The sequence below is a fragment of the Epargyreus clarus genome, unplaced genomic scaffold, assembly GCF_041222505.1.
Source record: "Epargyreus clarus isolate Ecla_fem2 unplaced genomic scaffold, WU_Ecla_fem_2.2 ptg000002l, whole genome shotgun sequence".
NCBI lineage: Eukaryota > Metazoa > Arthropoda > Insecta > Lepidoptera > Hesperiidae > Epargyreus > Epargyreus clarus.
Window position 1 is genome coordinate 7,600,848 of NW_027332210.1, and position 25,778 is coordinate 7,626,625.

The 25,778-nt window shown below is 33.9% G+C and overlaps 1 protein-coding gene across 4 annotated transcripts; it reads right to left on the minus strand.

The window, feature by feature from the left end:
• Nucleotides 1-274: 274 nt before the first annotated feature.
• On the minus strand, nt 275-24,900 carry Osi3 (Osiris 3). 4 transcript variants are annotated; one of them, XM_073079314.1, is made up of 6 exons: nt 24,698-24,900; nt 14,182-14,345; nt 10,343-10,542; nt 7,488-7,702; nt 6,999-7,056; nt 275-725 (listed from the first exon to the last, which is right to left on the minus strand). In XM_073079314.1, exons 1-5 carry the CDS (start codon nt 24,764-24,766, stop codon nt 7,027-7,029), a joined length of 678 nt encoding a protein of 225 aa, XP_072935415.1. In that variant the 5' UTR covers nt 24,767-24,900; the 3' UTR covers nt 275-725; nt 6,999-7,026. The 4 variants fall into 4 exon arrangements, with proteins under 4 accessions (XP_072935415.1, XP_072935406.1, XP_072935430.1 ...); XM_073079305.1 differs by having other exon boundaries at nt 275-740; XM_073079329.1 differs by lacking the exon at nt 6,999-7,056.
• Nucleotides 24,901-25,778: the final 878 nt, after the last annotated feature.

Sequence of the window (25,778 nt, forward strand, 5' to 3'; positions counted from 1 at the left end):
AATAATTTGGACTAGAATCTTTTATAATTACCTTGTGCCTTATAACATTGACGGAGTTATCTACAGTGAAGTGACAGATAGTAATGATACTTTAATGTTTTGTTACTGTAATAATAATTTATTGTAATATTAACAATAGTTAATTCTTGTATTTAAATAGTAAAGTAATAAAGCGGAGGTATATTTGTTGTTACGTTAAATAAGCTGTATATATTTTATGTTTAATAGATTTACAGACATAAAAAATAAAGGTTAATAAATAAAAATAAACACATTAGTGAACATCTCGTTTAATCCACAAATAAATAATCGTTAGTACAATTAATGCAATAAATTAAATAAATAAATTATTTTAATGTTATATTAATAAGGCATTCCTAGCTTATTTGTTTAAATGCGAAACCAGCTTTGTAATTGTTAGAGAAGATTAAAATAAATAAAATGTGTTATTTACATTCGGTAAAGTAAACTGGTATTATTATTAAATTCATTATTGCAGTATTATTTAATAATACTCGTGAATTAACGGTAAAATTGTCAGATATTTATTTTTAATGGCATTTAAAAATGTGTTATTTTATTTTTATGTTATTTTTTCGTTATTATGCGTCTGAGTTTATAAATATGCTGACAAATTTACAGTTTTCGCCGCATATGCTAGAAGTTGAGGTAAATCCGTAACCATGCCAGTCTCCGTCAGGTGTTAGTCACGATATGATCTATTCCTTTTTGATGATAGCCTGTAAAGTGTATTACTTTGAATGTCTTTAGAATAACAGTACATTTTAATAACAACATTATAGCAAATTATTTACAAAAATAATTATAAAAAGCGTCGTTATAATTAATTAAATAATAAGCGTTATTAATAGTAAGCGGCTTAAAAACTTATTGTAAGCTTTCAATAACAAAAGTATATGGTGATTGTCTTTCTACATTATAATTTAAACAATTAGAGGTGAATTGGCGTAACATGCATTTTTTAAAATACCGGTGAGGTGCTTATGAATGAGAAAATATTTCAAAAGTAACAGTAAATTAGATGAGATATAAGATGTACGTAACTAACAGTATTGTGCTAAAAATATACATTTAATAACATTTAATGATAAGTTTTTTTTTCTTTTTTTTTATATATTTGAGCCTAACGATAAAGCAGACGGGCTTTCTGATGGAAAGTAGTAAACGTCGCCTATTAACATTTGCAACACCAGAGGAGTCTCCAATGCACCGGCAATGCATTTGAAGGAGAGCTCTTTTTGCACAGCATTCTAGGAATACCTCAGGAGAAGTTCAAGTATTATTTATATTATTATTTTTGTAGAAGCAATCGAGCAAGTCTAATAGGACAAAATCCTACCTAAGTCTGGCCACAGAAATATTTCTATCCCTGAGGACTAAATTAGACCGAATCTTACAAGTTTCTCTCCATTACCCGCCAAAATCGTTAGCCACGTAAATAAATGACGGTCGTGTTGACCTATAAACCAAATCCTAATCAATACCCGTAAATAATTACTTCTCCACTGAAGCAGTAAAATTCTGCTTAGCGCTGAAATAAGATTACTTACCCACTTATCACAGAATACCCCTCAGGGTAATAAATTGTTTAATACGAGTAAAGACAAAATTAAGGTAAAGTGGGATGACACTTTGTGAGCTTAAAAACTTGTTGTAAAGTGAATAATTTGCCTTGTCAATTATATGTCTAAGGAATGTTTCTTGTATATTTTATTCCCTTTTTGATCACGTACTACGATAAAACAGAAAGTTCCTAACAAAATACGCTTTCAATTTCGAGAGAAAAGTGAGTAAATTCTTGTCAATTGGCGGGGATGTTTTTCCCCGAGAGAGATATTTTAACCTTAATAAATCTAGTTTGAATTTAAATAGAACATTCCTTTAGTTCTTAAAAAGAACTTAGAAAGAAACACACTTCTTATTCCATTTAAGTTTTAAAAAAAAATAAACACAGTGAAGTATAATTCAATTTCAGTTTTCAGAGCATTCTACTTCAGACTTAAGCTTAGTTGTATGTAGTGATGTAAGTTGCAATAAATTTATATTCTGATAAATTGTTAACGACATAAGAATTTGTACGAGTCAACTGTACCAAAACGAACTTAAATTTCGTGTAAAATAACAAATAAGTATGGCATATCTTTATATATATATTTCTTATGTGCGTGTGTATGTCACTGAACTCCTCCTAAACGACTGGACTGATTTTGATGAAATTTGTTGTGCGTGTTCAAGGGGACTTTAGAATGGTTTAGATTCACAATTTAGTCCGTGGAAAAAGGTTTTTTTAATTAATTTTAATTCGTAAGTAGTTATAGAATCGGAAACTATGCATTTGATCAAGTGATGATCTCTAGCAAAGTTGTTGTCCAAGAGCCCACGAGGGTTTGGGAGTTGGTAAGACCAATTTTCGACAGATGGCACCACTGTCATTCCAATGCAGGTACAAATTTTCCGTTTTATGTATGTCATATTATTTATTTAAAATGCGGGCGAAGCCGCGGGCACCATTATCTATAATAAATACCATAATTAGAATATATATATATTTTTAAATTAAAGATTTTTATTTATTCAATACTTATTAACTTACTTATTGGGATTATTAATTTATTTAAGGCTTACATGAGAACTTATTATTACTAATAATTTGGAGCATTTTTTTTGCAAGAACGAGTTATATTTATTTTAGTAGTAAAGTAGCAAAAGTACGCATCTAATAAATAAGTCTCGTGTTTCGTTTGATGGATGTATAGCGGAATATATTATTTAACAGGCATTTAATATGATGTTGCTCGTAATATACGAAATATAAATGTGAAAAGGGTCTCGAATTATATTCGTGTAGCTGTTGTACGTTCTACAACCTTTCTGTTTTTATAAATAATGCACGAAAATAGCTTACCCTTTTTTATTCATCCAAATATATAATTTGGTGCTAGTAAAGTAAGGAGTAATGAAATATTAGCATTGGATTAAATTCTGATCAAGCATATAAGTTCCTACCTAATAATATGGTACCTTGCTGTGCGCTAGACTAATAAGCTCTAAACCTTACGATTCTGTAGTAAGGTAGATAAGGTTTAACATATATACAACGAAATTACAGGGGGTCAAGAATGGCCTGAACTGCTTGGAGAAAAGAATGGTACGGTCATGCCGCTTTTTTTGGCTCGACTTGGCGGCGGCACTGCCGTGCCTCCAGATTTATACACATACATTACATCAAACGTCTTCAGTTAAAAATTGAAGTCTGTGAGATTTTGCAAATTTGGGTAAGTATAATTTTAACTTAAATAAAAAGTAAGTAAAAGTGTTGGCTGTGAAGTTAATAAAGTTAGATTAAAATAAAGATATAGATTTCAAAAGGCAAATATTTAGGAAAATATAGAAAATTATCTCAACAAGATGTTAAAATAAAATCAACTGTCGTGTCTATTATATTTTAATTGTGAATCATTCAACATGCCTGCATGCATAGAGATAAAAATATGTACAATAAAAGATATTGAAATGTCATAATTTAATTTAAAATTAAATAATTACATTTAAATTACCCTATAATAAATTATTATCAATAAGTATATGGTACAAAGACGTTATAATAATATGTGAATTTAAAAAAAATAAAGTTTTAAATAGATTGTTTGTCTGTTAAAAAAATATTTTCAAACATGTTATATTATTTATTTGAAAAACTTATTATATTATATTTTTTTGAAAAACATTTATAAGAAAAGTCTCCAAGTGTGTTACCAAGTGTGAAAATGAAAGGGTGTTACCAAAAATATACCATAATTTGAAAATAAAAAAAAAAAATTATTAAAGACTTCCCGTTAAATGTCACTTAAATTTGAATACATTAATTTTCGTAAATGACTCACCCTGTAGCTTAATAGGTATACAGGGTGAACCCATTTTGTGACCTTATACAACATTCAGTAATAAAACAAATAAAAATAGATTTAAGTTCTCTAAGTACCTATATAAAACGTTTGTGAAAATTTACATTTATAATTTTTAATATACAATATGGAAAATGTTTATGGCTATATTCTCGAAAAAAATATTTACTTGCAATCAATGATATATTAAAACTATATATCAATGCTTGCAATGGCTATGCCATACTGACAGACGAACGTAACGAAAATAAACAATAGAATTTTGAAAAATGACTCCATTTTATTTAATAATTACATTTAAATTACCCTATAATAAATTATTATCAATAAGTATATGGTACAAAGACGTTATAATAATATGTGAATTTAAAAAAAATAAAGTTTTAAATAGATTGTTTGTCTGTTAAAAAAATATTTTCAAACATGTTATATTATTTATTTGAAAAACTTATTATATTATATTTTTTTGAAAAACATTTATAAGAAAAGTCTCCAAGTGTGTTACCAAGTGTGAAAATGAAAGGGTGTTACCAAAAATATACCATAATTTGAAAATAAAAAAAAAAAATTATTAAAGACTTCCCGTTAAATGTCACTTAAATTTGAATACATTAATTTTCGTAAATGACTCACCCTGTAGCTTAATAGGTATACAGGGTGAACCCATTTTGTGACCTTATACAACATTCAGTAATAAAACAAATAAAAATAGATTTAAGTTCTCTAAGTACCTATATAAAACGTTTGTGAAAATTTACATTTATAATTTTTAATATACAATATGGAAAATGTTTATGGCTATATTCTCGAAAAAAATATTTACTTGCAATCAATGATATATTAAAACTATATATCAATGCTTGCAATGGCTATGCCATACTGACAGACGAACGTAACGAAAATAAACAATAGAATTTTGAAAAATGACTCCATTTTTACTGACACTTTCACGCCTAACCAAGCATGAACGCTTTGAAAACATTTGCGTTCTAAATGTCGGGAAAAGTAATATTGTCGAATTTTAATCTGTATCTTTGACATTTCCGCAAGTTAGCTGACATTATGAAAAAAGCTGTCAATTATAAAAATACAATAAAGAAATCATAAAAAAACATTCCATGCACATGCAAAAAGGAAAAAAGACAAATGTTTCTTACCAGAAATTATGACATAATGTCAATTTTATTCTAAAAGAAAAAACATTCAATACTTAAATTAAAATTAAGGTGCGTTACCCCTTTAATAGGAAAAGTCACTGTATTACGACAATTTCGAAGTGTTGATTAAGACAAAATTTGGGTTAAATGCCTTCGACGAAACTATTTAAGTTCAATTAATAAAACTAATTAGTTCGAAAACTGTGTGAATTTGTAGTAATTAGTTTAGTTCAAGTTAGTTTCATCCCTAAACAAAGTAATCCAAACTTTGAATTCGAATTTAAAAATAAACGTACAGACATGAGATATGACAAGAATGATTTCCAAAATTTCAGTTTAAATTATATACGTAAGCAAATTTTTGTTATGAAAAATAATATTAAATTTCCAAAAATATTTAATTAATAAAGCCATGCACATGATGTAAGATTTTTTAACCGACTTCAAAAAGGAGGTGGTTCTCAATTCGGCCGGTATATATATATTTTTTTATGTATGTAGACGAATTCGCGCTCATATTAGACACGCCGTTTACATCGTTATCCAACGAAATATATTGAGCGCCGACTTCAGAAATATGTACTAAACCAACATTTATTTCAATTATTTTTTACTTTGTAGTGACATAGAAGTCGGTTGTATTTTATTGTTAAAAATTTTTTTAATCGATAACGGACATTATAAATAAGCTATCCATATTTTTTTGCCTACCAAAGATCGAAATTTAACAATGTATAAAATAAAAAAAAATACATAGAGCCTCCTCGTTTTCGAAGTCGGTGAAAAAAAAATTAAACCGGTTAAAAAAATTAAGTTGGTTAAAAAAGTAAACCTTCGATATTGGAAGGCAAAACATTGGATAGATTGAATATTAATAATGAACTTTAAACTGATTCCACGTTGAAATGTCCAATTCGAAAATCGACAGTACCAGTAGCGCCACACTTTGAAATGTGGAGATGAGATCAACTGTCGTGTAAAGAATTTTGACATTACATATACGAACATCGATTATTACATGACTATGGAGGGTAATGTTTTTTGAGCCTACTCGTATGTATGCGATATCTCATTCATACCCTTTTGCATACCCTACAGTCCAAACTACTTGATGGATTTTAACATACGAGATTTCGTTTAATTTGTCTCAAACAGCCGGGTTTTGTTTTTATATTAGTTAACTAAATAATTTTAGTTTCTCTAAGCAAATAGTGTTTAAAACTCGAATTCCTTTTAGTATTTTTCAGAAACATGCTGTAGTTCTAGAATGATAATGAAGTCCGCTAAAATTCCTCAGTCATAATATAATGCAGAATGTTAGCTGGAAATATGACATAGTTTTTCAACAATCTGTAATGCCGTACCCAGTGACCTTTTCTTCTAAAGGTAAATCGGAGACCAAAAAAAAAAGACATCGCCTCGTGAAAAAAATACTTTGATACTCGCACTTGTGTGAATAAATTTGATAACTTTAGTTTTTTAAATGTTGCAAATTTTAATTTTTTTAATCATTTCTTGAAACATCATGAAAATATTTTAATTTTTTAAAGTATTTAATATGATACAACAATGTAACGGCTGATCCAAGATTTTTCGTTGTATTAAAATTATAACTAATATTATAGTTATAATTTCTGCAAAATAAAAATTAGGTATATTTTTTATAAACTATACAAATCTATAAAACTATTTATAATATATATTTTATTTATGGCGCAAATCGATAGAATTGTAGAATGGTGGAACCATTTAGTTCGAGGTGAAGTCTATCTTTTTTAGTCTGAGACGGAAACTAGAACACACAAGCCATGCAGACGTGCTTAATTAACATCCCTATGGCTTTGTTTCTGGCAAAAGCTCTCCAGGACTTTTTAGCAGAAAGTTTGAGGGTGCATCCCATTTTCATAGTAATTACCTATTCATTGTGTCAATTATTTCTCGCATCACCATTTTTCAGCAGCCGCGATCGGTGCCTATTTTGGCAAAAAGAAAACAAAAAATAAGATTCAGTCAGTTGATTGACTTTCTACCAAAAAGCCAAATGCGCCCGTTCTTAATATTCGATCCATCCAAGTCTTTGCTTACCAAAGATCAATATTCGATTGCATATTGAAGTTGTCAAATTTGGATATTTGGTAGGAAAATTTTGGATAGATTTTCCCCGTTATTAATAATCAACCTATCATAGTTTTGCCTACCAAAGATGGGCATTTTTTTCAAACTAGACATTAATAGAATTTCTTCATACTAATCATTGTGTGAAAAAAATATCAAATGATTGGTAGGCAAAACTAGGATAGATTGATTATCAATAACGTACATATTAATAACAGGCGATACGACACAACAAAATCGACATGTACCACACGAACACCGCATGCAGGGAAACTTTTTAATCGGTCACCTGAGGAGAAAATAGTTTCTTGAGTCCGATGATTGTGGCGAGGAGGAGCGCGATCTTCGAGATGAGAAGGGCCTTCCCTACCATCAGGTAGAGGCCCTTGAAGGTCAGGGCGCCGAGGAGACCGAGCTTCATAGCGGCTGCCGCGAGGAAAGGACCGAAGTTCTTATTACGCGCTCTGCCGCTTTCGATCGCCTTTGGTGCTTTCATTGATACACCTGGAAGAGATATTCATTTTGTTTGATAACAGTACGGTAATAGTATATATAAGGTTGTTTAACATTAGTTTTAGTGAAACGAAAAATAACAATACATTCATAATGCATGACGTCATAATGACTATGGTCTAGTTCAGTGTCTAATATTGGTCACGCCGTTTACGCCATTATCCAACGAACTATTTGAGCACCGACTTCAGAACTATGTAATAAACCAACATTTATTTGAATTATTTTTTACTTTGTAGTGAATAGTGTAGAGTGAGTAGAGTAGTGAATGGTTGAATAGGTCACGTGACATAGCGTCGTTTCTGTTTCTGCCTCAACAAAGTAGCTGTTACGTTTTGGTTTGAAGGATGTTGTGAAGATGAGACATATTCATGAGGCATTACAACTGAATTTGTTTCCTTGATAGTGACAATGCTTGTGACCGTATTCAGTACCCTTACCATGAGTTTTTACGTTTTAACAAATATGACTATTTTGGTATTTATTTACGTATTTGCCCATACAATTTCCAATCACTTAATTATTGTTACGTTTACTCAGTCTACTGAAGCAAACGGAACAGAATAATGGATTGAGTAAACGTAACGTAAAATTGTGAGATGTTTTGAAAACTCATGGTAAGGGTACGGATAAATATTCTATTTTTTTTTTCTCTAATATGAGAGTAGCAGACGAGCATGCAGTCCACCTGATGGTAAGTGGCTACTGCCGCCCATGGACATCTGTAATCAATCCCAGATAGGATTAGACATTCCTACCTGAGGTCGGACTCAGATGCGCCGCTACCCCTGAGGACTAAGCTGGAACGCCTCGGAAAAGTCTATCTCCCTTACCACACCTTTCAAACCGGAACACAGCAGCGCCTAACACTGCTGTTATTAGGTAGAAATAGGTGTGGCGGTGGTGCCGCCGGAGTCGAACCACAAAGGGTTCTACCACCTTCATTCTATTCTATTTGGGGTTAATTGAAGAACTTAGTACGACAGCAGGCAATAACCATCAGATGGACTCTATGCTCATTTGCAACTTCAATTTAATTAAAAATATTTCATTAAAATATTATAAAACACTAATCCTCCCCTGCACAAGTTTCATTAAGAATATAATATCGTGAAGAATATAATATGAACAGGATTTTAACCAAACGAGGAAACCCTGTAGCGACAGCCGCTGCGAAGAATATTGAATAACTTTAGAATCTCCGATAACGAATTTGCATATTATAATTATGCGGTATTACAACTTTATTTAAAAATATTATAATATAATGACAACATATATTTTAGTTGTCATTCAATTATTCATATTATTCAGTTATAGTTTTTGACCTATGATCGCAAAATCCAATTTGAACTATCATATACAGAAATAAAAACAGTGTGAGCGTAGAGGTTGAAATTTGGGATCTAAAGCGAGGGGTACGAAGTTCGAATCCCACGCACCTATGATCTTTCATAACAGCTAAGAGATCTTTAAAAAAACAATCTCAAATTTAATATATGTGAACTTTATTAATACACACTTTGCCAGCGCGATGGATTATGACATAATCGTGAAAAGAAAATGTGCCCAGCAAAATTAAGCTATTTTTTGGTTTGAAGGGGAAGGGTAAGGGAGACATACTTATCCGAGGCGTTCCAGCTTAGTCCTCAGGGGTAGCGGCGCATCTGTGACGGACCTCAGGTAGGAATATCTAATCCTATCTGGGGTTGATTAGGAATTTACCTGGACTTGACTACAGATGTCCATGGGTGGCAGTAGCCACTTACCATCAGGTGGACTGTATGCTCGTCTGCTAACACCTATATCATTATAAAAGAAGACAACATTTTCAGGCGAAGTTTCGTGTATAAACTAGTATGAAATATAATATTTACCAACACTCGCAAGATACTCGTAATTTATTCAAGCCATAAATCAATGACGGCGGTAAATTTTTAATTAAACGTCACACAGTGGAGACTGAAATATCATACCCTCAGTCTCCCTTTACTTTGGTATCAAATTAATCGTTATTCGGGTACCTACCCACCTTTGTTGTATGAGAAGAGGTTTAATCAAAGATTATACAATATTATACTTGTTAGTAGAATAGTATTTGTATCTTATACCTAATAATATTTATAAGATTGAAGTAAGGCAGGAGTATCAGACGAGCATGCAGACCATCTGATGGTAAGTGGCTACTGCATCCAATGGACATCTGTAGTCAAGTCCAGGTAAATTCCTACCTGCGGTCGACCACAGATGCGCCGCTACCTATGAGGACTAAGCCGGTCTCGGAAAAGTATGTCTCCCTTACCACACCCTTCAATACAGAATACAGCAGCGTTTAATACTGCTGTTATCAGGCAGAAATAGCTATGGCGGTGGTGCGTGCAGAGTCGAAGTTGTAGTGAAGTACACCTAATGATAAGTCACTGTCGCTCACGGACGTAGTAGATAGAAGTAGGTATGGCCATGGAACCTCTACATGGTACCTCTAAAAATATTTTTTATTTGTCAATAATTCAAAAATAACTGGCAAGTCAGTTTTGTGGCTTTATCCAATTTCAAGTCGGTGAAGTATCTTTATATTTTACTTATTAAAGCCCCCTATACGTACAAGAAGAAGCATACAATAATACGTACCAACACCAAGACTTCCATCCTTGTCCTGCTTTCCAGCGATCACAACATCAGCGTTATCCAGAAGCCTGTACCGGATTGACCTCGTGGTGGCGAAGTTCCACAACTTGTCCATAATCAGCTGTTGTGCTTGGTCTTCTATCGACGTGCCTGCCCGTGCCAAGGATTCTGGTTTCACTGGAATTTCAGCTCCCGCTCCATTACTGAAAGAAGAAGAGTTTTGGACCGTGTAAGTACGCTGGCGATGTAAGTGATTGCAATAATTAGTGATTCTTGATTTGTCAGGTAGTAGACCCAGTAGACTCAAGGTATTGTTCAAATGTTACGTTGACAATGACCACATTGCTTCTTTTGTTTTTTTTTTTATAAGATTGAATTAGAATCCATGCAAACGCTTCACTTGACAGTAAATGGTCAATGATATAAGATATGTTCATGATCATTGGTCAATGATATCGGACATCGTTAACCAACTCCATATAGACGGAGTTGTATCTGGAGCTGATTACAGAATCGTCGCTACTCCTGAGAACAAAGATGGTAAAGATGTAAGTCAGCCGCCCTGCTTCTGAAATTCCAGATCAGCTTAACGCTAAAATAGGTGTGGCCTTGGTACAATCCACGTAGCAACAAAAGCGGTCTTACGACCCACTCGTATCTAAGCAAATGTATGAAATTTTCAGGCCGTAATTTTGTAAGAAATGATTTATTGTCAATTTCTCTAAATATGAAGAAAAAATGTTATGGTCAACTACTAGATAATATACTCAAAATAGTCTTTCAATGCATATTTATTCATTGAATTATGAATAGATGACCGTTCGTAGCAGTTGGAAATATAAAGCAGTTGGAATATGTAGCATATGTAATAATAATTGAATTAATTTTCATTTTTGAACTTTCCACCAACGCCTTAGATGAAAAATTTTTTTACTTAATTATTAGCTGAAAATGGTAAATTCAGGTTTAATGGAAGTGACGTGTAATGTGATTCCCAATAAATACTGAAGAGAAATTCCGTTAAAACTGGAAATGTGATGCAAATAAAAATCAACGAAATGAGCGGAATTCGAAGAATTAATTATTAATGTTGGTTTTCAGATGCAAACAAAGTGGTTTGGTAGAATTTTCGAAAACAAAGTAAAGTTGAAAGAAAAGAGAAAAATACGAGAATAATAAAACTAAATTTTGAGAATAGATTGATCTCATGAGTGCGATGGGAATGTAACATTTGGTTATTGGAAACATAAGTTAATCACATCTTTTTTTATATAATATAGGAGTAGCAGACGAACATGCAGTCCACCTGATGGTAAGTGGCTACTGCCGCCCATGGACATCTGTAATCAACCCCAGATAGGATTAGATATTCCTACCTGAGGTCGGTCACAGAGGCGCCGCTACCCCTGAGGACTAAGCTGGAACGCGTCGGAAAAGTCTGACTCCCTTACCACACCCTTCAAAACGGAATACAGCAGCGCCTAACACTGCTGTTATTAGGTAGAAATAGGTGTGGCGGTGCCGCCGGAGTCGAACCACAAAGGGTTCTACCACCTTCAAATCTCATCTATCTAAACACAGATACGCATAAACTCGTCACTTTTAGATAATTTACATATCTATTAAGTTATTATTTATATATCTATTAAGTCCGAAGTATCCCTTCATTATATTAGATTGTGGTAGAATCCGATTTATTGAACTTGGTCCATTACATTTGTCTTACGCTTTTTTCTTATCAACATTGGAATATGTGTAATCAATTCGAATACAACATTTAACAAAATAGTTTTATATAAAGTTTCAGCCTGCATTACAGGTGAGATTTTGATGAGATTTTAATGGAAAAATAAAGAACTTTATAGGGAGGGAGTACCTAACGGGTAATATTTAACATGACAGAATAAAGACATGAAAACGAAACTAAAAAAAGCGGGGCCAAATATATTTCAGATAATTTAAACAGCTCCCTTATCTCGAGCCTCGAAGACCCCCAACATGTCAGAACACAGATTGATTACTTTTGACACAGACAAAGTTAATATTACATACAACAATGATTGATGATGTGAAATATATCGTGAAATATCTACATGAGTATACTCGAGCCAAACTTTTTTTTTATATTTATACCTAACGATAAGGGAGACGGGCTACCTAGTGGAAAGCAGTCACCGTCGCCTACGGACATTTGCAACACCAGAGGCGTCACCAATGCATCGCTGGCTTTGGAGGAGAACTCTTTTTGCACCCCTCATGAAGAGCGCCATATCATAACGCTCAGGGAATACTTCAGGAATATATACCTATATACCAGCGGACTGGTGCCGGGGAGTCCCGCGCTGTCTTCGTCCCGCTAATATCTTCAATTTACTGTTGCGTCGCGACTCGTTTCTATATTCGAAGCGGATTAGCACTTTGGCGCGGACTATACCTACCCGTATTTATTCCAGAGAAAATGTTAACATTTTGTTCAGATACTTATTTAGATTTCAAAATCGGACGTACCCCGTGGAGGGGGTCACCACACCGGTCTGATGAGCAAAGGGTTCTGGGTTCGACCCTCGCTAGACAAACATGTGCATGAAGAATTTGGATATCTGTCTGGGTGTTTGTATATACGTCTTTGCGTGTGGTAGAAAGCCTCTTTTTTCGTATTGCCCTAATTTCTTTTTTCAGCCCTAATTTTCATATTTTCTTAATGCACTTTTACCAATTAAACTGTTGATGTTGAAAACCACATTTCTTTCCAGGTATAAATTTAATATTCCTTTACGATTTCGAAACAATTAAGTGTTTGTTAGGTTAGCTATTCAGCTTTTTCGTATGGTACAGATCTAATAATTTGTTTGTATAGTTTTTGTATTTGTGTGTATTTGGATTTGGCAAGCTATGATTTTCAAGGAAAAGGAAAAGTAGCTTGTAGATATTAATTAAGTATTTTATGTAATGTGATCTTACTATATAACTTACTGCAAGTTTGTTTGCTTATAAGATACTCTGTGGTACAAAATACTTTAAATAACCTTCCCCTCTATGTATCTAATGCACAGACTTGTTGAAACATTATCAAAGACAGTATCAAAGAGGCCAACAAAATTAAATGTCTTTTAACTAGCTTCGAGATGGAAAAGCTGATACAACTTTCATAAAACTCTTTATAAAATGTTTATAAACGACCCATTTAAGCTCAATATTTCAAAAGCATTATGCAAGCTCATCAGTATTAGCATTAAGGATTTATCGCAGCAACGCTGAAAACTTTACCGTGAAAATCCAAAAACTTTGATGAAAATCTGAACTTCAGCGAGCAGACTATTAGTGTTGTATCTTGAAAGCTTTCAATAAACAAAGCCCGTATTTTAATATGAAAATTGAACTATTAATTGATTGCAAATTATAATTTAAAAATACACTTTTCGCATACTATTTTGATCAATCAGAATATGATTGTAATTAACAGTCAATAACTCAAGTATCTGAGCTGCTAATAAGAAGTTGACATTTTGAAGGTGGTAGAACCCTTGTGGTTCGACTCCGGCGGCATCACCACCACACCTCTTTCTGCCTAATAACAGCAGTGTTAGGCGCTGCTGTGTTCCGTTGTAAAGGAGACATACTTTTCCGAGGCATTCCAGCTTAGTCCTCAGGGGTAGCTGGGTGCCCAGCTGTGGGACAACATTGGGTTGATGATGATCCAACACCATGCCGAAATAGGAGTTTTGATTGTAAACTGGACTAAATAAACGCCTAGAAACTACTAGATACCTACTCATACCTCTCATCAACTACCATGATGCTGAGCTCCAAAAAAAATAATACCTAAAAACTGAGATACCCACCTTTCATCAACTATCATCATGTCATCCGTGAGCTGGACGGACGCCGTCCTCAGCATCCTGTCAACGTAGCCGATCAGCTCCGAAGCTATACACGAAGACGCCTCCCGCGATGCGCATTTGGTGTTTATGAGACGTCTCAGCGTTTCTTCCGATGGCAAAGATGTCTGGAAAGAACGGAAGACCGGTTCAGTAGACCATTGGTAAAAATCTTCTGCCGTTGATGTTAGATTCTTGTTAAGTAGAAACTTTAAAATTGGTGAATGACAAGCGATGTAGTGGTGGGAATCATCTACGAATAACATAAAATGATGTAATCAAGTGTGGTTCAGAATTAAAACTTTCTTTTACGCCCATTACTAATTATGAATCCATACAATTTTAGTTACAAATGATCAAAATTAGACAATGTCTAGTATAAAGAAATTGTCACATATTAAGTCTTGGTACTCGAACCAAATCAAGCGCTCTGTCTATATATTTGAATTTGTAAAGGTGTTATGAGGCCAATATTATGAATGTTGTTTGGGCAGAGAGATCAGGAGGTTAATACAAAAGTATTTACAAATGTAATGTATGCATACACAAATTTCTACCATCTTTTATATATTTGATATTTTTTCGCCTCTTATGTGTTCCAAAGCTCGAGTTAAGACGAAACCCTTGAAATTTTAACATTGCTCATCACTGTCATTCATGTGTTTTATGTCAGTCCAAAATGCTTATCTCGAATCAGGAAACGTCACACCCTCTTCTGGCTTTGCTCCAATTGCGATACAATATATCAAGAATGATAAACCCGTTCCCATAGTTACATGACTTTCTTCACTGGCGAAGGCCAAACTACTAGAGATTAACGATATTTTTTTATAAAATACCTGATGATGATAAGTAACTATTGCCGCTAATCGACATCTGTACCTAATCAGCCCTAAATATGTTAAGAGCCTCCTTTCTGAGGTCAGTAGTTTTTACGTTGTGGCAAATATGACTGTTTTGGTATTTGTTTACGTATTTGCCCATGCAATTTCCAATCAGCGCCTCTAGCGGATTGTATCAGAACTATAGCGTCAGTAACGTAACATTAAATGTCTAAATTGACAAAATGGCGCTTTATATTTTGTCTTTCTTTTTTGCGAAAATGCGAGGTAGACAAAAAGTTCATCGTCACTTGAGCACTTACTTATTGTTACGTTTACTCAGTCTACTGAACCAAACGGGACAAAATAATGGATTAAGTAAACGTAATGTAAAATTGTGGGATGTTTTGAAAACTCATGGTAAGGGTACAGCTATAGATGTGGTGCCACATGATGTCTCGGATAAGTAAATCACCCTTATCACACCCTTAAAACCGGAACACAGGAGAGCTTAACACTTCTGTAGGCAGACATAAAACAGTTGTTTAAACGAATTGGTATAAAACGAAGGGGATAAAATAGGGGATGAAAGTTTGTATAAATCTCCTTAGTTAATAATATTTCTTCGTAACGTGAACGAATCCGCGGGCAAAAGCTCGTTTAGATATATGATTAAATGCGGTAGAAATACCTATAAATAATTTATGGAGTATCATTGATAGATTTCAACATTCGTTGAATTTCATTATGTTCAATTATGTAGTATAAGTGGAATCAAAATAGGAATTTACAGTATAATTACTATTAAATATTCGGCCAGATAATTGCATAATTATCATACACATATAACCAATTATCTGAATTATTTGTTTCTACTATATACGAGCAGTGATAGCCTAGTGGTTAAGAAAATCGGCCTCTTGATCGAGGGGTCCGAGGTTCAAATCCCAGGCACGTACCTGTGATTTTTCAAACTTATGTGCGTATTCGAAATTAATTATCACATGCTAAACGGTGAAGGAAAACATCGTGAGGAAACCTGCATACCTGAGAGATTTATTAAAAATAGAACTCTAATGTATGTGAAGTCTACCAATACGCACTTGGCCAGCGCGGTGGACTATGGCCTAATTCTTCTCATTATGAGAGGAAGACCCGTGCCCAGCAGTGGGACAGTAATGGGTTGATGACGACTATGTAGTTGTGTTCTGATATTTGGTTTATAAAGTTCGTAGTTAAAAGTTTCTGGTGAAACAAGAGTCTTATAGCTCACTATTCACCTCAAAATTCATTTTTTCCTGTTATTTACATTTCATCTCATTCATTCCTGGCCGAAAATATCTGGATTTTAATCCTACATTTTTATGAAAAGCAAAAAGTCTGTAGTAGAATTTAAATATGCTAGGTTATTTTTATTAAAATGAATGGGTGGGTGCTTTTGGCTTATTTGTAGTCTGAAAAATAATGATAAAGTGGTTTTTGGTATTACCAAAACACTACCATACCCTTTCTCTCTGTGGACTCCTCAACTTCATTACTGTCATTTATTTATTTATTTTATTGATCTAATTAGAACGGCCAAAGCCACTTACACGAACTAGACAAATCTAACATGCAGACATCTCACAGAACTGCAAGCATACAGACATGATCAGCTTCCAGTCATCAGCAAGCACATCACAGTTCGGATAACGATCCATGAGCGCGTTCAATGTCGCAAGTGTGCGAGGAACAGGTGATTTAGCACGCGACACAGTGCGGGAAGGCGGAACCACAAATAACTTGTGCTTTCGGCTTCGTCGATAATTGTCTATCATAACTAGCTGACCCGGCAAACGTTGTGTTGCCATATTAATAAAAAATGTTAAGGGGTAACAACCTTTATCACTTAGGGGTATGAAAAATAGATAGTAGTCGATTCTCAGACCTACTGAATATGCACATAAAATTTGGTGAACATCGGTAAAGCCGTTTCGGAGGAGTACGGTAACTAACATTATGACACGAGCATTTTATATATAAGATATCATAATACGAGTATAAACATTATTCTAAGAACACGTGTGCATAATTTTATGCTACCAATTAGTTTAAGCTGTTGGCTGTCAGCTAGATTGAAAATTAATTAACGCTACATTAATTAGGAATTTATATTTACACGTTAGTTTTTACACGTGGATTTATCGGTATAAAATACCGGAATTTATAAATTCACGCAAGCATAGCCACGTGAGACCCAGTATCATAAATTAACTGTAAAAATAAAACTGACTTTTTGCCATATACGAGTACCTATCGACTTCATCGCGATTTTCTTTTTATAAAATTAATATATTATCTTGAACTATTTATTTTAAAATAAAGAAGTAGCAGACGAGGATGCAATCCACCTTTTTTATATTATATATGAGTAGCAGACGAGCAGGCAGTCCACCTGAAGCCACTGCCGCCCATGGACATCTGTAATCAACCCCAGAGGTCTACCTGAGGTCGGCCACAAATGCGCCGCTACCCCTGATGACTAAGCTGGAACGCCTCGGAAAAGTATGTCTATCTTACACACCCTTCAAAACGGAACACAGCAGCGCCTAATACTGCTGTTATTAGGCAGAAATAGGTATTGTGGTGGTGCCGCCGGGGTCGAACCACAAAGGGTTCTACCACCTTCCAAATAAAAATAGCACTAATATACACTATAATAACTTCAATACAAACGGTCGATGTACATACGTCGTACATATGTACCGAAGGTACACAAAACCGTAAAATGAAATATTTTTTACAAAACATTATGTTTTACGCAAAGCCTAGTTCTGACCATGATTCAAATTTATGCCTGAAGTTATTTCGATTCACTTGGCAAATAAGTTTCGGCGCGGAAAAGTTTTTGCTCGACTGCGAACTTATTTTGATTTAATAGCAAAAAATTGAGGTTATACAAAGAGTTTGAGCCTTTTCTAGGTTTAATATTGTTGAAGAAAGAGCCCTTATATTTTCAATTACTTTTATTTAATTATCCGCTCTCTTTGAAACAATTTTACTTGTTAAATTTTCCATTGTTACATTTATGTCTGTTTAAAAAAATATTTAATAGGTTTGTCCTTTTTCTTGTCACGCCGTCTTTATGTCCACGTGCATATCCGCATGTATGCATTTATTTGCATTAGAAAAAATATTTATGAAATAATAGAATGTGAGTGTCATGCATTCGTTCTAAAATAAAAGTATCTTAAAATAATAAATGCGTGGGAAAGGCACGCATGCGGGTCAAAGCTAATCTGACCTGATATGACATATCAGATCAGATCAGCTGTTTGATTTCACACATTGATCTTGTACTGTGTACCACATTACAATCTGATCAAATCATACTACAAACCCACGTGATAGGAAAAATCCCCTAACCACTGTAACTTAGCGTTTTTTGTATATATTTTGGAAATTAAATTTAAAATAATGACAATAACCGTCATTAATAATAAGATAATTTTCAAATCAAACAGCTAATCTGACCTGATATGACATATCAGATCAGATCAGCTGTTTGATTTCACACATTGATCTTGTACTGTGTACCACATTACAATCTGATCAAATCATACTACAAACCCACGTGATAGGAAAAATCCCCTAACCACTGTAACTTAGCGTTTTTTGTATATATTTTGGAAATTAAATTTAAAATAATGACAATAACCGTCATTAATAATAAGATAATTTTATCAAAATTATTAGAGATCGCTTCATCAATAACAAGTTAGAACATGTTCTGTATGAAAATTATCGTAGTTTAAAACAATTTAATCTATAAATACATAACCCTCATCACATTTCACTGACCTAATTATTTCCAACTTGACACCTTCAATTAAAACTCGAAAACGATCGATGTTACTGTTAATAAGTTATATGTGGAAGCGGATTAATTAGCCTTTTGTCTATAGGTAAGTAAGATTATTAAGTGTTTATAACCAAAGGGGCTATAAACAGTTAAGAAGTAAATAGTAGAATTTTTGATTCGACTGTGTCGGTATCATTGTCATGTTACTTCTTTTAACAGAGGTGTAAATCTGCTGTTCTGGTATAAAGGGTGTGGTAATGCAGTTAAATATATGAATAATAAGAATGTTATTACTTTTTTTAATCCTTACCCAATTCTAACTTGAATCAGGGTATAATAATCCTTTTAGGTACCGAGAGAGCTTTTCATGAGATATTTTCAGCCTTTACAAATCCACTGCTCGACATGAACGATTGAACATCTGATGGTACATACCATAGCCCCATGGCTACTGCCGTCCACGAACATTTGTAATCAAATCCAGATAGGATTTAGACAACGCTGTTATTAGTCAGAAATAGATGTGGCGGCGCTGCCTTTAAAGTCGAATCACAAAGGGCTCTACCAACTTCGCCATTGACGCCGTTAGATACACTACATCGTTAATACTAGATGCACTATATCATTAATTAAAGTGCATGCTTACGCTTTTGTCTTGCACCAATTGTCACACAATACGAAGTATCAATTATACGTGGAAAGTGGAAAACTGGGGCGTGTTCAGACGGGCGTTCTTTCCCGTCCATGCACTGTGGATCCGCCTGCGTTCTTGCCCCTTGGAGCTAATGTGAAATTAGTGTGTTTCTAGCCTTTGTTATCATAACCCATAATTTAGTAATTAGATTTGCCTGTGTACTTGTTATAACGTTTCTTTATTGCCTAATAGTTGATCTTGTAATTAATGAGGGGAGTGAATGCTAATAGATTTCTGGTGGGAAAAGCGACATGGTTTCTTTTCTGTTGTTGGTACAATAGAGAGGTCCGAGACCGGACTTTCACCAGCTAATGTCCAAGGTTTTCTGGACGCCTTTGTCGGGACTGCGAGTATGGATATGCAATTCTTTGACAGCGTAAGTCGTTCTTCAGGGCACGCTTCAGATTATGATGAGTCTGGAGCTACTTCATCCCGTGTTCTTTGTGGAACACGTCGAGATGTCGCGCATCTCACTCATGGTTTGATGAACTTGTTCGTAGTACACGGGATGTACGTAACTAATAGATACCGCATTGTACAATTATTAATATACACTACATCACGTTGTAGTTCTATTGCTGTAGCTGTACAAGATCTATAATTTCACCAGAACACAGCAGCGAATTCACAACGAGGATATTATTAAACATAAAAAGTTACATTTACTTTCTACAAAATCTGTGATTTGAACACCTCATTTCCTATATCGACCGTGCTATGCACACGAAGATAAACACATAAAGACCCATAACCAGCACAGTAATCTAAATTAATCGTTTAGGTATAGTCCGCGCCAAACTGCTAGTCCACTCTGAAGTTGTTGCGAGCAGGTGTAAGTCATACAATTTGCTATGGCGACGCGATTCATTTCTATATTCAGAGCGGACTAGCAGTTTTACGCGGACTGTACATACGAGTATGTATCTGTCAGGCCGGTATAGTCACCGCCTCGACACGCGTTTGGGTAATCACGATGAAGACGGGAATATAACCTTCATCCTCGACAAGGTCCTTAATCTGTCTCAGGACAGATTAAGGATGTACGGAAACGCACAATAAATTTAACTAATGATCACCCATCCAAAATCCGGCCACGCCCAACGTTGCTTAAGTTTATAGAGCAGTAACGATCTATCCGCGGAGCTACACACGCTTCCATATAAACCTATTAATCCATTATCTACAGACAATGACTGAAACGTTTTGTTTTTACAATAAATGCTGTCTACGGAAACGTCAAGAAAGTGTTAGAACAAAAAGTTTTCACAGTATTGTTCTAGCGCATTTGTTAGTAAGTATTCAATGTGAGATGACAAGTTCCGATTGGAGGATTTTTGAAGTTATTCGTCTTTCTATGTCTCGACAGACATTGATCAGAAAGTGTGTTACTAAACAGTGCATATTTTAAGTGTTACATAAGTTACACAGCACATTCGTGAAGTTTTTAAAGAATTATACAATCAACTTTTTCAAAGTGAAGTTTTACATTTCATTAAAAGTCTAAGCAAACTACTCAACTGAGAGATATTGGCCTAATCCTTCTCATTCTGAGGGGAGACCCGTGCCGAGCAGTGGGACAGTAATGAGTTGAAGAGATACTAAGAAACAAGAAATATTTTTAATTTATTAATACCTCAAATGCAGTTTTTTTCCACCACATTAATCAACAACGGTTACAGAAAGCGGTGATAGATCATCGTTTGCACGCGTGCCTGAACAGCTAATCAGTATTGACGAGATGCGCTGCTGAGTATATCACTTTGCGGTATTAGTGCGATACACACTGCTGTAGCGAATTTTGAACAGTTTCGTTTATCAGCAAGGACATGCAATATTGTGGTAAGAGGATAAACTTCTTAATGGTTCGACTTTGAAGGAAATACCGTCATACTTTTTTCTGAGAGATACTTAGCCTAGGCGTTTCGAATTAGTCTTTAAGGGTTAACAAGATTATCATAAAAATATCTGATCCGATTCATATTGACACCATCTCGGATTGATTGACTTTAGGCGCAACTTTTAGAACAACTTATTAATAGTTGGTGGAAAGTCGTGTAAACAATAAACATTTCTATTATGCAGAAATAGGAGTGGAGTTGGTGCCTTCGGACTCTTATCACAAAGGGTTCTACCAGCTTAAAAGTTTACTTATTATATTATTTTTATTTTACCAAATTAGTACTAACCATCCTTTATAGCCACGTGTTACTAATGTGTGGGTGGTATCATAAATATGTATTGTTTGCGTTAATAGCAACGTGCCGTGACAATGAGATTTACATTCGATGCTCTAATTGCTTTTAGAAACTGTTAATAAACTTTTTATTTTGCTACTAAAAGATAATCAAGCAAGCTCATATTTAAGCCATAACTGTAATTCTAACATTCTTTAACTATTTCGTATTTACTTGGTTCAACTTACGAGAGCTAAGCAAATCTATGCTATGAATATCAAATAATTTATTGGTGAATTTGACAACTTATTGGTGAACTTCCTTACCTTAGCATACTCGCATATCTCTGATAGAAAGGCCGCTCTAACTTCACCCGATGGCAAAGTCTCTAGGAACGATGGATTCTAACCGAACTTCATTAGGACAGGAGTTCAAGAATTCCTAAGAACTAAGTTGGAAATTGTCGATTAATATTTGATTACGCCACTTCCCCTGAGGACTGCTGGAATGCCTCGCATGAGTACGTCTATATACGTATTTAATAATTTCTGATATAAATTAACATGGGACTATAATTAAATACTAGTGCTATTGTACTAGGCGCTTCTTAAGAGGTGTAAGAAGAGATCTCCTCAAAACCCGGCAACGCATTGGCCCTTTTGATTTTTAACAGACTTCCCAAAAGAAGAGAGGTTATCTATTCGACACGTATATTATTTTTGAAGTCGGCGCTCATATTGGACACACTGTTTACGCCGTTATCCAACGAAATATATTGAACGCCGATTTCAGATCTATGTAAACTAAACCAACATTTATTTGAATAATTTTTTACTTTGTAGTGACACAGAAGTCGGTTTTATTTTTTTGTTAATATTTTTTTTTGTAAATATCCATAGGCGTCGGTGACTACTTTTAATCAACGAGCCCGTCTTATCATTAGGTCTAATTTTAGATTTCAAAAACTAATCAAGTAGAGTACTGTGCTAGTATAGTATATTACATCTTCGTAAACAAAACTACAAAGCAATCACTCATAAAACTTAGCCAAATGACTTGCGAAGTGTAGGATTAATTATTAAGGGTGTGTGGAACACGTGGAACATCGAAAATTCATGAGTTTTGGTTTACGGAGCTCAATGTTACGTGGATGAGGGTAAGCCTATATTTGTTAGTGATTTAGCGGTTTTAGTTAAGAAATTCAACTTCTTAAGCTGAATTTGGAGTTGAAAATAAAGTCGTACCTCAAATTTTTGAAACGGTAGGAGAGATTTAAATTTGTGAAGGAAAATGTCGTGTGGAAACCTATAAAAAATGCTTCCTACACTCACAGTCCACACACACATAGACACACCCATAGACAAATACCCAAACACATGGGTGTTCGTGCATTTCGTAGATCCAGAAACCGAAACCTAAATTCATAATTTAAATATCTGTCTGGCTGGGGATCGAACCCGGGACCCCCTTTTGAAAAAAAATATCAACAGTGTATGAATTCTACTAATTCGCACTGGGCCCGAGCAGTGGACTGTAGTCAAAACCTCTCTCACTCTGAGAGCAGACACATACCCAGCAGTGGGACATTAATGGGTTGTCTACAACAAATGGACTACGGAGCAATTATTGCATTTTTTTCTTCTGTGAAATGGACAATATATGGTGCTAGAAAACGTTGATAGTTAATGTGGGCGATATACGAAATAAGTTTGAGAACCTCTGGTGTAGACAAATAAATACGAAACAAGAATAAACTTTTATAAGACAGAGAAAGACTTGCATTTTGAAATCACGATTTATTTGTGCAGATAATTCGTGTTTAAGACAACTTAGAAAATATTGTTTCTGATAGTTTCTTTGAGAAACTCTCAGTTGACTTTGAGAATCCTTTTCAGACGTATTTTACCTTATAGTATTTCTGAGAATGTCTTTTAACGACGCTTGCAAAGAAACTTGTAAGCTTTTCAAATGATGTTTGAAAATGTTGCCTCAATTTTTTCAACATTTATGATTGTGTGATTATGGACCAATATGAGAATTGGAGGAATAATAATTATTATATATATAAAAATAAAAAAATACCGACTGCTCAAAATAAACTGAAAATGGAAGTAAAATTGCCTATGTGGAACCTACAGTGTAGACGAGTCAAACGATACTTCATTATAACCTCTCTTCTTTCGGAAGTCGGTTAAAAATCTGTCTAGCCGTTTGTACCTTCCGCACTTGGATGAAAAAAATAGACTTGTTTTACAACTTTATGGTATTGTAATGATTTGATTAAATTTCCTAATGTTTATAGTAAGCTTGAAAGACGTGCAAATATATATATATATATATATATATATACATATATATATATATATATATATATATATATATATACTTTTTTATTTGCAAATTGTTAATTTGTATTATTTTGAATGTGCAGAATATTACATTTTGTTTCTTTTCAACTGAAGACAATATTAAATTTAGTTTTGTATCTTTACGTCTAACTATAAGCTTTGTAATACATCAAGCTTTTGCTGGAATGGTTAAAAGTTTGAAAAGTATTCTGAACTCACAGGACCAAATGAATTGAAACGAACAGCTAAAATTATGTTATTTATAATGCAGCATTAGAAGTCGCGACAACGTCTTTTCAAATTTATATTTTGATTTTTAAAGGTATATATATTTTTAACTACGAATTCATTTTGTTTTACTGATAAAAATATATCTTCACGTGGTATGGTAATATCCCATCTACATTGTCAGACATTTTATGAAATATTAAAATATAATGTACCTTTTTGTCAAATCAGAACTTATTTTTTAGCACAATCATAAAAAAAATAATCAAATTAAATGTTATCTTCATTAACAATCATACAATCACTATAATCAAGAATATTATCATCATTATGATCACCCTTTATATAATTTTATCCACTATTATCCAACTCACCTCATTATCAATCTCATTCGCCCTGACGATCCCGAAAAGGAGAATCGGTAACAGAAACGCGATCTTCATTGTGTAGTTATAAGTCCCTCACTTCACTAGCACACAGTGCTGTCACTATAATTCGAGTAATTGCTATAATTATAACGTACACATGCAGTTAGTTAACTGCAGTACTTAAGTAGTATGGAGCAAATGCTAGAACGCACGAAGCAATACAGTTTTATATGACCACGCTTCAGTGATCTCGCAGTGGGGTACGGGTTTTGATCAAGCTGGCTTCTAACCGCACCGTTAACAATGCTGTGAGTTGAATTTAATTCTGAATAATCGATTTAATAATAATCTGTATTAGTTTAATTAAAATTGTCATTATCGGTAAATTTTGGTTTTTCAAGGACGTTTAAACTACAGTACAGGTGAGAATTAATGTAAGTTATTGAACGAAAATTACATTTAAGTTAATACATTATATACTTTTTACGCATGTGTACCAAAAAATGTAGTTAATACATTGTTTTTATATTATACTAATATTTCATGTAATTTTCGAATTCCATTACTTTTACACCCTACAATCAATTATTTTGATTGGTTTCCACATCAAACATATTTTTTGCTCCGTTTCTATATATCTTTAATCCGTTTAATGAAAACTTCACTATATTTTTCTTAACCACTGCTAAGGTAACCCAGTGCTCTAATTGTATAACTTTCTCGCGTTTTTCCACCTGTATCTCGTTGTGAAAATAGCATCATATTTCTTCACTACTTTCGCCATCTGGTGTGTCGAGAAATTTTAAATTTATTACAGTATCTTCTCATCTAGACGGCAATGGTTAGGTGCAAATTGTTTGTAGTTATAAAAAGAGTTATCCTAACTGACGGATTCATCGCAGAGCCTAAACTACTAAAGATAGAAGTATTGAATTCGAACAATTGGTTTCTTTTACGACGTAAGCGCACACTACGAGAAGATTTTTTGATATTCCACCTCTTAGAGTAACCTTCCGAAAATTAATTGTTTATCAAGTTCTAAAAAACTAAATATTTGGCTTTCTTTTCAGAAATAATTAAACACCTA